At 32.9% G+C, this 13,498-nt stretch overlaps 2 protein-coding genes across 5 annotated transcripts; one reads left to right on the forward strand and one right to left on the reverse strand.

Moving 5' to 3' along the window:
• LOC107496576 (uncharacterized) lies at window positions 1-1,650 on the forward strand. 2 transcript variants are annotated; one of them, XM_016117876.3, is made up of 2 exons: window positions 1-128; window positions 420-1,650. In XM_016117876.3, exons 1-2 carry the CDS (start codon window positions 16-18, stop codon window positions 1,540-1,542), a joined length of 1,236 nt encoding a protein of 411 aa, XP_015973362.1. In that variant the 5' UTR covers window positions 1-15; the 3' UTR covers window positions 1,543-1,650. The 2 variants fall into 2 exon arrangements, with proteins under 2 accessions (XP_015973362.1, XP_020982827.1); XM_021127168.2 differs by having other exon boundaries at window positions 12-128; window positions 566-1,650.
• A 1,301-nt stretch (window positions 1,651-2,951) lies between these two features.
• On the reverse strand, window positions 2,952-5,070 carry LOC107496537 (protodermal factor 1). Of its 3 annotated transcripts, none has more exons than XM_052251770.1 (4): window positions 4,878-5,070; window positions 4,296-4,700; window positions 3,602-4,253; window positions 2,952-3,496 (listed from the first exon to the last, which is right to left on the reverse strand). In XM_052251770.1, exons 1-4 carry the CDS (start codon window positions 5,020-5,022, stop codon window positions 3,166-3,168), a joined length of 1,533 nt encoding a protein of 510 aa, XP_052107730.1. In that variant the 5' UTR covers window positions 5,023-5,070; the 3' UTR covers window positions 2,952-3,165. The 3 variants fall into 3 exon arrangements, with proteins under 3 accessions (XP_052107730.1, XP_015973303.1, XP_015973301.1); XM_016117817.3 differs by having other exon boundaries at window positions 3,602-4,211; window positions 4,254-4,700; XM_016117815.3 differs by having other exon boundaries at window positions 3,602-4,700.
• Between the last annotated feature and the right edge of the window lie 8,428 nt (window positions 5,071-13,498).

A 13,498-nucleotide genomic window follows, 5' to 3' on the forward strand; every position in this document is an offset into this window, starting at 1 on the left:
TGTAACAGTAACATCATGAAACACCTGAATGCAGTTTCTTTCACATCAGATTCAACGCTCCCAACTCAACTCACAACTCAACATTCAACAACACCAATCAAATATTCAGTTCCGCCACATGATTCCATGTAATTATGTTACTACTCTCTCTTTCTTTCTGATCTGAATGATGCAAGAAATTCACTATGTGTTAGTGTTAGTATCCCTTTATTATGGATTTACATATATTCTGCAACAAAATTTTTGGTGAAAAATCCTTTGTTTTAATTTTTTTTATGTATGCTATTAAAATAGTAGGTTTTTACTTGAATTAATGTATGACACTGTCTATAGCTGAAGAAGATTTGTGAAAAAATTAAGCAAAGTAAGCTCATTTTTGGGTATATGTTTTCTGTTGCTTTGTTTTTTTGTAAATTCAGTGTGAAGACTTCATCACCTTCTGGCATCATGATGAAGCGTGGTTACAAATCCAAGTCATGGAATGGTTCTCAGAATTGCAGGGTTCCTTTGCTTGTCATTTCTCTTGGATTGATGCTGATGCTAGTGTTAGTGATTGTTTTTGTAGTGCTTCAGAATGATGATGGAAAACCTAATTTAGCTCATGAAATTAATGATGGCCAGAAAACAAGTTTATCTTCAGAAATACCTCAACAAAAGTGGAATAACTTCGACTCGGTGGTGAAATTGAAGCCAACAAGAGAGACTAGGAATGGAACAGATGTGATTTGGCAAGTGCCTGAAGCACCCAAAGGTGTTCTCTTTCTGGCACATGGATGCGATGGCCGTGCCGTTAACTTTTGGGACCGATCCCCTCAGTGCCCTGATTGCGTTGGTTTGCCTGAAGAACGGCTGCTTGTTCTTAACGCCCTTGCTCGGGGTTTTGCCGTGATCACCATTTCGAGTGCTGGAAGATGTTGGGCTTATAATGGTGTGGAAAAGTTTGTAGTCAAAGACATTATCAAATGGTTTGTTGGTAAAGAGAAGCTTGAGAAACTTCCCCTGGTGGCTCTTGGTGCTTCGTCTGGGGGATATTTTGTATCATTGCTTCCAACCATTATGAAGTTTAATAGTATTGTCCTCATGATTGCCGAGGGAATGTTTGAGAAATTTGATGTTGAAGAAAACTACCCGCCTACCCTATTCGTTCACATGCCAAAGGATCTGTATAGGCAGCAGAAAATAGATGAATATGTGGAGATTTTGAAAGAGAAAGGGATTGCTGCTGATGTTGTTGAATGCATGGAGCTCCCATTATCACCAAACTTTTTAGCAGATAGAGTTCCAGGTCTTGATCAGAGACTTTCCCGAAGGTTATTCGAATTCTTTCGCAAAGAGGGATTTATTGATCGCAATGGATATATGAAGAAAGACGGCCGGGTAACAAAATGGAGAAAGGTACTTCAGGAGAAGAAAAATTTCTTGGTGGATAAGCATCTCGTACCTCATATCCAGGAGGAGCTAAACCTTGCATTTGCGTATCATGAGATGACTAGTGTGCATTCAGATAAAATCTTCAAGTGGTTTGAATCTCATATGAGCTGAACAGACCAGAATTGCGATGCGCTCTCGTGTTTAAATTGCTAATGCTATCTCCTGAAAAATGAAAACTGTATCCAATCCAAAGGGCTGAAATTTTCTAATTGGATGTCACTGTCTGAAGTTATCAGTTTGAAAGGTATGCCTTTGAAATTCGGAAAAATCAGTCGTTAGATTGGTGTAGCCAATGCACTTAACCCACTTCTTGTAGCTTAATATATGACAAAATGAAATTTAGGAAGAAAATTTTGTCTTGTTGATTTGAAATAAGAAGCTAGCTTTAATGTAGGAGGAGATAGTAATACAAAGCTACCCTTAGTAGAGGATGTATGACTTTCTTTATTGATTCAAAAAAAAGGAAAAAATATATATATATACAGAAGTGCTCTTATGTTATCTATAGTATTAACTCAGCTTCATATTTGCCTACATGCTTGAAATTTTCAAGCTCCAAGTTACCCATTAATTATTCAACATAAGAAATTTGTAATAAATAATCAATTAAACCTTTATATATCTGGCTATTAGACATTAATTTTGAGCAAGCAGATCAATTCATTTATTATTCCAAGTGTTTTAACAGACTGAGATTTTGATGATTTGTATTTGCATTTCTTGTTTGAGATGGACCCTTAGTTAATATCTTACTCATATTTGGAAAATTGGTAACTTGAAGACAATTGTTGGTGTCCTTGTTTTTCTTTTTAAATGATACTTTCGACTTTTCTATTGAAGACTGCCTTTTATTTATAGGGCTTAGCTACCCTTATAAATTTGCTCTGAACCAAACGACAGCCTTGTACATTTCCTGTTCAGGGTACATAAATGGGCAATGTAGCTGTTCAATGTCTCTAGTGCCACACTACATGACTCAGAACTTTCCATTTCATATAAGGGCACCCCATCTAGCATCTTGGTCCATTTGTTTTTAATTGCTTTTTGTGTATATGTTGACAACAAAACCATTTTCTTGGATTTCATTAGGATACAGTCATGTAGGATGGACCTTGCACATATTTTCTTGGGGCACACTCAATCATGCTAATCACTTGAATGCTATTGATATAGTATGAACAGGTGTCATGTCTTGAGTATGGCTAGTTCATTATTACCCTATTTAGATAATCAATTCATTTTGAGAGGTTATATGTCCATTTATGTTGAATCCTCTCATTCAATGAGAAAACTTCCATGTTTCAACTACCAAATACTAATAATTAATACTTGCAGATCCCCATTATTTTTCACTCGTCTATTTTTTTTTTTTTGGCACCTTCTATTGTGTAATAGAATAATCCTTAGTTTTTGTTTGGTGCACGATATTATAGAATTCTGGTATTTGAAGTGATAGTTCTGTTATTATAAGTACTTCATATATAGGACTTCATACTTGAATCTTCTGAATGGATCTTGAATTATCAAAATAACTATATATTAACTTTTATTCAAATATAATAAAACCATAATAGCTAACATTAAATTCTAAAGTACCTTGATATCATCCATCTTAAGGTAAATTCACACATGATAATTGATAAGTACCTAAATAACACACTCTTAACAGAAACTTTAGATATAATAATGCTCTTAACTCCATAAACTACTAACACACAAACCAAGTTAATTATATCATGTCCGAGGCTTCATTTTCCCCTCATTGGCCATCCTGAATAGGTTGGCTTGTGCTTCTGCTGCCTTGTTTGAGATAAGTGATGCTGCAAATCTGTCTCTAACTTGTGCTGTTGTGTAAGGGAACTTGTTGTTCACCAAGGAGTTGAGGAAAGAAGCTGTCCCTTCTCTGTAGAGTGCTCCAAACCCATCAGTTCTTGTGTTGGAAAGTGCTTGTGGCAAGCTCAGACCTGTACCGAGCCCGGGCATGCTGGTGACACCGAATGCATTCCCTAAGGAGCCCCACCAGCCAAGCAATCCCCAGATGATTCCTGGGTGAGTCCTCCAGTAGCTGCAGTTTAGAGAAAAAAAGGACTTAACAGGTTGCATAACAGTGTTGCAATATATATTAGCATGAAAGTTGGTGTAGTGTACTAGCGTAGTGAAAGGAACTTACTTGCATGTACCCGTGAAGGGAGATGGGGCAGGAATGTAGGGTGGGGTTGGATTGGTTCCTGGATCAATTGGTGTTGGAGGGCTATTTCCTCCATAAGTTGGTGGAGAGCCTCCATAAGTTGGTGGGGAGTTATAGTAACCACCACCTGAGGGTGGGTTTGATGGTGCATCTGGAGTTAAAGGCGTTGGAGTAGAAGGTTCCTGTGGTGGTGATCCATAGTATCCACCACCTCCGGAGGGAGGGTTTGATGGTGCATCTGGAGTTAAGGGTGTTGGAGTAGAAGGTTCTTGTGGTGGTGATCCATAGTAACCACCACCACTTGAGGGAGGGCTTGATGGTGCATCTGGAGATAAGGGTGTTTCTGGAGTAGTGGGTGTTGTTGGAGAAGGTTCATCAGGTGGTGATCCATAGTAGCCACCACCTCCTGAGGGAGGGTTTGATGGTGCATCTGGAGATAAGGGTGTTTCTGGAGTAGCGGGTGTTGTTGGAGATGATCCTTCAGGTGGTGATCCACAATTGCCACCTGAGGGTGGTGATGGCGTTGGATTATAACTTCCACTACCACTACCTGAGGGTGGTGATGGGGTTGGATTGTAGCTTCCACCACCACCTGAGGGCGGTGAAGGGGTTGGATTGTAGCTTCCACCACCACCTGAGGGTGGTGATGGGGTTGGATTGTAGCTTCCACCACCACCTGAGGGAGGGCTTGATGGTGTGTCTGGAGTTGAGGGTGTTGATGGAGAAGGTTCATCAGGTGGTGATCCATAGTAGCCACCACCTCCTGAGGGAGGGTTTGATGGTGTTGTTGGAGATGATCCCTCTGGTGGTGATCCACAATTGCCACCTGAGGGTGGTGATGGGGTTGGATTATAACTTCCACTTCCGCTTCCACTATCAGAGGGTGGTGAAGGGCTTGGGCTGCAGCTTCCACCACCTGAGGGTGATGAGGGGCTTGGATTGTAGCTTCCACCACCTGAAGGTGGTGATGGGGTTGGATTGTAGCTTCCACCACCCCCGGAGCTTCCACTACCTCCATGAGAGGGTGTTGAGCTTCCACATCCAGAGCTATGATGATGAGAATGGTGACCATGGTGTGAGCCTTCAAAAGAAACAGAAAACATGAGCCTTCATGAAAAAGAAATGAAAAACATAGTATGCATGCTATTAGGTGAGAGTTAGATATAAATTGCTTCATGTTAGCCTATGATCCTATAAATATATATACTACTTTGCGTGAATAATGATGTATAATAGATATTTAAGTTAGAGAAATTACATAGAGAGGTGGATACACCCTTTTTGGGAGCCTTATTGTGGCCTTCAACAGTGGTGGATATTACAGGAATGACAAGGTGCTGAGAAAGCAAAGCCAGCAATGTTAACATGGTAAGTAAACCATGATAACTTCTTTTTCTCTCCATTATCACTGACTGCCAAGATGGAACACTCTAGCTTAGAGATTTTGAAATGCTTTGGAGATGGAGAGGGGAGTGGACAGCACATATAAACAAGTTCAGAGAAGGAAGTAAATATTAGCAGGTGAGATTGGTTTGCGGGTTAGTTGATCTTTTGCAGGGTGCATTTACTACACTATTTACTACTTCATGCCATAATGCATATATTTCCAAAATTTCCAAAATTTACTTAGAAACAGATGATTAATTAAGTTTAACATAAACCTATACTCTCTCTCTGTCTCTCTCTTAAGTCCTATTTCTCTCCTGTTGATCTCTAACACTGGATTCGGATTGTGTGCAAAAATTGTTCATTTGCTTTTTCTAGATAACTTTGATGCTCCAATGGGATAAATCATGAAACTAATTGCAGGTATCCTCCATTTACTTTGATTACTCAATTTTATTATTATGAAAGTTGAGTTAAAAGTCCAAAAAAGAAAAAGGAAAGAAAGAAAGTTAATCTATTTTTGAATTGATTGAAAAACATGGAATATAATTGAATAAATTACGCTCATGATCTGATGTTATGTGATATTACACACTAATACTCAGTGTCATGTTTATAAAGGAAGTGCAACATTTCTCAAGAGTAACCCCACAAAAAATGTTCTTTAAAGATTTAGTTGCTGAAAGAAATACCCTCCAGAGATTTAAAAGACAAAAATATCCTCAAAAGTTTTAAAGCCGTGACAAAAGTGTCCTGACATAAAGTAAGTATGTATCTGTTTTTACTTTGCGTCGAGACACTTTGTCACGTTTTTTAAATTTTTAGGATATCTTTGTTGTTTTCATTTTTGAGGGGTATTTTTGTTAACAACTAAATTTTTGGAGGATATTTTTAATAATATACTCTCTCATAAAATATAAGGGTGTCAGCTACCTTATAACCTAAATATCAGGGAGGTTAGTGTACTATTTATAATTGGGAGTGTCATATGTAATTTTGCCTAACCACATGAAATGACAGTATAATTTATTTAAATTTTGCTTGGGCTTTAAAACAAGATGAAATGGATTGGTATTTGATGAAGCTCATTCCATTCCATTTTATTCAATAATCTTATCTTTTAGACCTCTAATTTGACTGAAATGGGAGGCAATTGGTTGAATCAACTTAAAATGGTTATACCATTCCATCTTTTGTTGTATCTTCAGACAATGAGATGAAAACTTCTCTTCAAATCAGTTTTTTTTTTTTATTTTTGATATGAAAAACAATAAAATGCTTGGTGTTGCATACTCTTTCTGACTCAATTAAATTAGGGTGCCCTCTTAAACATGATTTCAGAGACTTGGCATCTTAATCTCCCAACCCTACATTTATGGGAATTGATGGAGACATGTCCCAGAAACGATTTGTCAATGGCCATAAATGATCTTCTCAGAAATTGCTTGCTTGATCAACATAAGATCTATATGCATTGCACCCTGCATTTATATATTAGATATGTCAAAGTTCATAGTATCAAGGTTATTAAATTCAAGAGTTCATCTGAACTCATAGTTTAAGTATATTTGAATAGTAAAACACACCCATAAGCTCTATTTAGAGATCTAAACTTGTAAATTAGCAAGGGTAGTATAATGTGGAAGCTTGGTGTAATCAAAACCGATAATTTTTTTTTTTGTTTATTTATTCTGTTGACCCCTATAGTTTCGCGAAATTTTTAATTAGGTCTCTATACTTTTTTTCCTTTTGATTGAATCCTTGCACCAATTTGTTTTTTTAATTGGGTCCCTACACTTTTTTTCCTTTTTATTTGGGTCCTTGCACCAATTTTTTTTGTTTTAGGTAGGTCTGTATATAATTAAGCCAATTACTACTAAGAGGGACCTAATTGAAAAAAAAATTGGTACAAGGACCCAATTAAAAGGAAAAAAAGTATAGGGATCTAATTGAAAATTTTGCAAAACTATAGGGACCAACAGAGTAATTAAACCTTTTTTTTTTATATAGTATCCCCCAATCCGACAGGTTAATAACTAATCAACTGCAGATCAGAACTCTATTTAAGGGTCTGCAGCTGGACAAGGAGTTGCTGCATACACAATGCAGGATTTGAATTCCCTGACATATCAATTTGATTTGCCAATTTGCATCCTACGTGTTCTTTTTCTTCTTTTTATATCTATTTTTCTCACCTTGGAACTTCTGGTTTAGAAAGAAGGCCTTCCAAAGATTAATATGTATTATTTTCTGTTTAGGTCACACAACTAGTAATCTTATTCACTCAAATCTAGTTTTTCCCCTTAATATCTTAATCTTATAATTAAAATTTTTTGATATCATTATTCAAGACAATTTTAGCATGCAAATTCAAATACTTAATTAGCTATCAGTTCTTTCTAATAAGCACATGAGATCAATATTAAGATAAGGCAATTCAAGGTGGGAAAAAGCTACAAGAAAAAAGGGACCCAAATATCTGAAGTTACAATTGTGAGGGAGTTATTACTGTGACAGAGGGTAGTTGAGGCTGAACAATAATGTTGCTATGGTAGTGAATGTGGATTGCTTTATTTTTCTTTTCCCTTAAAGGATTATGAAGTGTCATCACATTGGATATGTGGAATAAATCAAATGGTTACTTTGGTGTGTCGGTTTCAGTGATTTGTCCATAACCACGTGGTATTTTAAGTTGCTTAAGTTCTTGCATTATACATCAAGTATGATTATGGGGACCTTAGTTGATTGCTCATGCAATTTTGAGACTTGAATAGTGATTAAGTGAAAGCATTTTTCAAAGTGACAACTCCAGAATTTAAACTACAATTGTGTCAGCAGCTATGAACTGATGGTTTGAATTCTTATAATAAATTTACATTCATTTTCAGTTTACAAGGTTTCAATTGTCCTTGCAGAAAATTCATGGGGGGTCCTAAATGCAATTATTTTACTAGTATAAATGACAGTGTACCCAGAACAGTAGAACACAACTGGGTTTCAAGCTGCCTATATGGGCAGGCAGAAGGTTATTATACTTATTTTACACGAGATACCATATCGACTTTTATTTTAAATAATAAATGAGTCGATATGGTCTCGTGTAAAATAAGTACACTAAATATTTCTCTTGTAACAGATGAGAAAATTTATTTTTGGTAATTATTCTATGTAAAGAACTGGAAACTCTGCCAATACTGCTGCTTTAAGCCTTACTCACATCCACAGATTCTGAATGTTTTTGCCTTTTTGAAAAGGGTGCTTTGGTACTTTTCTCTGGGATTCTCTGTTGATCCTTCAAATGTCATAAGATATTTACCTTAAGATATTTTTTTTACCATACCATGCACCTTAAATTGAAAAGTTGCATGTAGCAAGCATTATTTAATAAAAAGGAAAACATTGACCTATTGGTTATTTTTCTCTGATCCTGTATGTTGTTTCAACCAACTTTACAACTGAATCATGTCAAGATAAACTTTTTAAGCAAAACCCAGAAAGCTTTTGAGGTGTTTGTTAATAAAGGTGCTACCTTTGCAATAGCACAAGTGTTGTATTGCTGCATCCGGTAGAGAAGCTGAGGACAGCTTTTAATATAAAATATTGATATTGATTGTTTTTCTCGATTTTGCATGTTATGATGTATTTTATTAATTTAGTAAAAAAAAATAATATTCATTTTTTACCAAAATTTAACTCTTCATCGTAACATTATGAACCTTAGGTTTTCTAAAAATTGTATACTCTATTAGGTTTTTTAGTAAGATGATAATGTGATTTTAGTTTTTTGAAGGGACTTGACATAAAAAATAACTTGTTTTACAAGGACCACCTCTTAAATAATGAATTATACAAGCAATAATAACGGAGAACATTAATGCGCTTTAAAGAAATTAAGGAGTGTAATTCTCTCTAAAACCTAACTTGTTAAATAATGAGAAAAAAAAATTAATCTTAAATTCTAAATCTAAAGTGCTAAATTTTAATCATTGATATAAAATATAATAAATAAAAAACTAAGATTTGTTTAATAAACATGAAGTGCAACACTCTTTACTTAATAAATAGCGTTTAAGAATTGGCCAATAATAACACGGTATTTGTGTGCCAATGTATAAATCATATTATAATTTATCGACAAAATATTTCCTCAATAATTTAATAATCTTTGTTCATGGTACTGAAAAGAAATTATAATAATATTTCATTTTAGTTTTAAATAAATGATATTTTTTAGTTGTTGACAAAAAATTGAGTAAATTTGTTGAAGAAAATCAATTTTCACGTTGAAAATAATCAAATATTATCTTGCTCTCACATAATAAACAAACTTATGCTAAATAGGAGTGTAAAAAAATTCTGAAAATTACAGCACTAGTTTGATTTGTATTAGTGACATAAGAAAAAACTGCCACTACTACATATGATGACAATGTTTAAATAAAACTGCATTGAATGCAAACATTTAAGAGCTATGGACATTACATGCATGCAGACACTATGATTCATTCATGTGTGTGTTCTTTACGAAGCTTTGCCACTTGCATTGACACATTCACCCAATTTGCCATATCCTCCGGTGGTTACCATAATCTGAAGTTTCCCATGTGAAGTTCTTGTGATAGGATGAACCAACTTAAAATACAAAAGTTGTTAATTTAATTTATTTTTCTTTCTTAGTTTAATTAATTAATTTATATATTTACCATAAAGAATATAATAGTAGCTGCCAAGTATGAAATTCTACTACTATTGGTTCTTAGTTGCATTTCTCATGGAGCCAGCTCATTGCTACAAGAAACATGTTACCCTATCAGTAAAATCATATTTAAAAAATAGGACATAATTCTGTTAATTTAAATTATTAGTTCTTCTTGATTATTGTATACCTCTTTTCTTCCCATAATTTCACTAAAATTCAACAAGATTGATCTTGATTTAATTAGTAGCTTCTAAGATAACACCAAATATTGATCTTGATTTTAATTTATGATAATAAGATTATTAAAAATTTGTATAAATACAAAAAATTAGTCACTAAATAAATTACCATATATTTGTGTATATTTTATATATGTTATTTCATATATATTTTTTTATAAAGTAATTGGCTATTAGAATATAATCAAATATTTCAAGCAAAATAATCAAATATGTCATTATAGACTAATAATTAAACATTTTCATGAATACCAAATATAAAATTATATATATATAAAACCAAATCGCAGTGCCTGATTTAAGGGAGTTATCAGAAACTAGCTATTAAATTAATTAGTTCATTTCATGGCAAATTACAGTTGCGAGTAAAAATTGAAAAAATTTTGGTAAAAAAAATAGTAAACTTATTGAACTGTTTTATTTTTTTAATAGTTAATCAAACAACAACAACAAAGCCTTGTCTTACTAGATAAAGTTGGCTATATGAATCAAACAATGTTATTGAGCTCTATCATGTATTTATGTCTATAGAGAGACCGTTTACATGTAGATCTGATTTGACCACCTTATGGATGGTCTTCTTAGATCTTCCTCTACTTTTCACCCCTTATCCATCTTCCATCCTATTCACTCTCCTGACTGGGTGTTTTGTCGGTCTTCTTCTCACATGTCCGAACCACCTGAGCCGCGATTCTACCATCTTTTTCACAATAGATGCTACTTCAACCCTCTCTCTTATATCTTCATTCCTTATTTTATCCAATCGCGTATGACCATTCATCCATCTCAACATCTTAATCCCTGCCATACTTAACTTATGTTTGTGTTCTCCTTTGGCCGCCCAACACTATGTACCATAAAGTATAGCCAGTCTGATAGTAGTGCGATAGAATTTACCTTTAAATTTTAAAAGTACTTTTTTGTCACATATAAAATCAGACGTACTTTGCCATTTTAACCAATTTGCTTGGATCCTATGATTTACATCTTGTTCAATCTCTTCATTATCCTGTATAATGCACCCAAGATACTTAAAACTCTTCACTTTTCTTAGGATGTTGTCTCCAATCTTCATCTCTATATTAGGGTTTTTCCTTTGCAGGCCGAACTTACATTTCATATATTCCGTCTTGCTATGGCTTATACGCAGACCATACACTTCTAGAGCTTCTCTCCATAACTCCAACTTCTTATTTAGGTATTCCCTTGACTCTCCCATAAGGACGATAACATCGGCAAAAAGCATGCACCATGGTACAGGCTCTTGGATATGCTCTGTGAGTTCCTCCAAGACTAATGTGAGAAGGTATGGACTTAAGAATGATCCCTGGTGTAATCCTATACTAATAAAAAAATTTTTTGTCACACCACCTTGAGTATTCATACTAGTTGTAGTCCCATCATACATATATTTAATTATACGAATATATGCGATCTTTATCCTCTTCTTTTCTAAAACCTTCCATAAGACCTCCCTTAACACCCTATTATATGCTTTTTCCAAATCAATAAATACCATATGTAGATTCTTTTTATTATTACGATATCTCTTCATTATCATTTTTAATAGTTAATCAATTTAAAATAATATAATATAAAAAATTATTTTTAAAAATATATTTCATACATAAATATATTATTTTATTATGTTAACTTCAATCTTAGTTGAATTTTAATTGAATTTTTAAATATCTAATTTTATTGGTCGGTCAGTTCAATTTTTATAACCTTATTTTTTGTGTATGGTTGTAATATTATTACTTGTAAAACAACAACTGTATACAATCCATTCCCAGCTTGCTTTCGCTTCATTATTTGACATGCACCATAATAATAATAATAATAACAACGGTTAATGAACCTTTAATTCCTATGCAAAATAATATCCACAAGAAGCTATATAGATTCACAGAATCCAGTTTCATAACATATATGACTATGATTCTTTGGATATTTCCCAATTCTATTGTCTGAAAACAACTTGTGCAAAAATGTTCCAACCATATTAGGTTTTAGGCGGTTGCAAATAACATTATCTATGTCCCTAAACGGTTGTATTAGCCTACCCTTTAAAAAAAAATTATATATAGTTAACAAAAGACGGTGACACGGTGATACTAACACCATTAATGTCTCATATCTCAATGTTGCTGCCATAATTAGCAATCATATATGGCTCCAAGGTCTCACAAAATAATAATACTTAACCAGATTTGTAGGGATTTTTGGATAATTTAGAACACCTTCTAACGTTGACCTAAATCAAGAGATTAATGTTTTTTTTTAATGAATTTCTCAGGTACATAATGATGATTACGTGTCATTCTTTTAAGGTTTGGGAAATATTCAAAAGTCTTGCTCAGACTTTTCAGGACTTATAATTTTGTTTTATCATGAATGTAATGTGGATCCTGTTTCAATTTGAAGAAGAGGAAGAAATTTACTATTTTCTTATTATTCATCATTTTTGTATGTGTAATCCTGGTTTTTTTTTTTAATTTAGAACATTAAAAGTTGGCCGTAATTCAGTCTTGTTGGATAAATTTGTTATTAAAAATGTTATTGTTAAAAAAAATCTGTCATCAAATTACCTATTACGTATTTATGTATAAATATATGTTTTATTTATCTTATTATTTTATATTTTAATATATTTTTTAAATAAATAACTAATTTAATAATTATTTTTTTGTGTAAACGTACCATAATTGAATTTTATTTATGGTATTACTATTGGCTCAAATAATCCTACTTGTAATCTCATCCATAAATACATATCTTTGATTAAGAAATTGGTCCAATTCAACAGTGATATACTTATAATCTGATTTATATAGAATTTGTTTGGGTATTATTAAATTATTAAAAAAATAATAAAAAATTATTTTTAATTTTTAGTATATTTGATAAAATTTTAATAANATTTATTTTAAAAAATTATAGAAACACAAAAACAGATAAAAATTAATACAAAATGATATATTAAAAAATATAAAAAAAAGTTAAACTAGAAAACAGCAGGAACCGTCTGTTTCTCTATATGTAGTGCCTCAACTAGTAAGAGCCATGCAGCTTATGGATAAAGGATAATGTATAAATGTATTCCTTTCAAGAGTATAATGCTGCAGAATATTTATTTATTTTATTATATTATATTTTACAAAGATATGGTGCTATAGCTACTAGTATCCTTGTGTTGTAGTCAAGTTGATCAGATCATAGTGTTATCTATATTATTTTTTTTAATAGTTTAATATTAATAATAATTAAATATAATAAGAGTATGTAAAGAGTACATAAAATTTTTCTTTTTTTATTATTTTTATGTATTCCTATTATAATTAATTATTATCAATATTAAATTAATAAAAAAATAATTTAAGTAACACATAGGTTTCTTAATTTATATAACAATTTTATTAGAAAGGAAGTGACTTCAAAATAAATTAACATTATTATACATTGACTTCATCCACCAAAGGTTTCTATATATATGTTCACAAATCAGTATCCAAACCACACAACAAAAATCCACGGATTATTCAAACAAAAAAA

The sequence above is a fragment of the Arachis duranensis genome, chromosome 7 (genome assembly GCF_000817695.3).
Source record: "Arachis duranensis cultivar V14167 chromosome 7, aradu.V14167.gnm2.J7QH, whole genome shotgun sequence".
Classification (NCBI taxonomy): Eukaryota; Viridiplantae; Streptophyta; class Magnoliopsida; order Fabales; family Fabaceae; genus Arachis; species Arachis duranensis.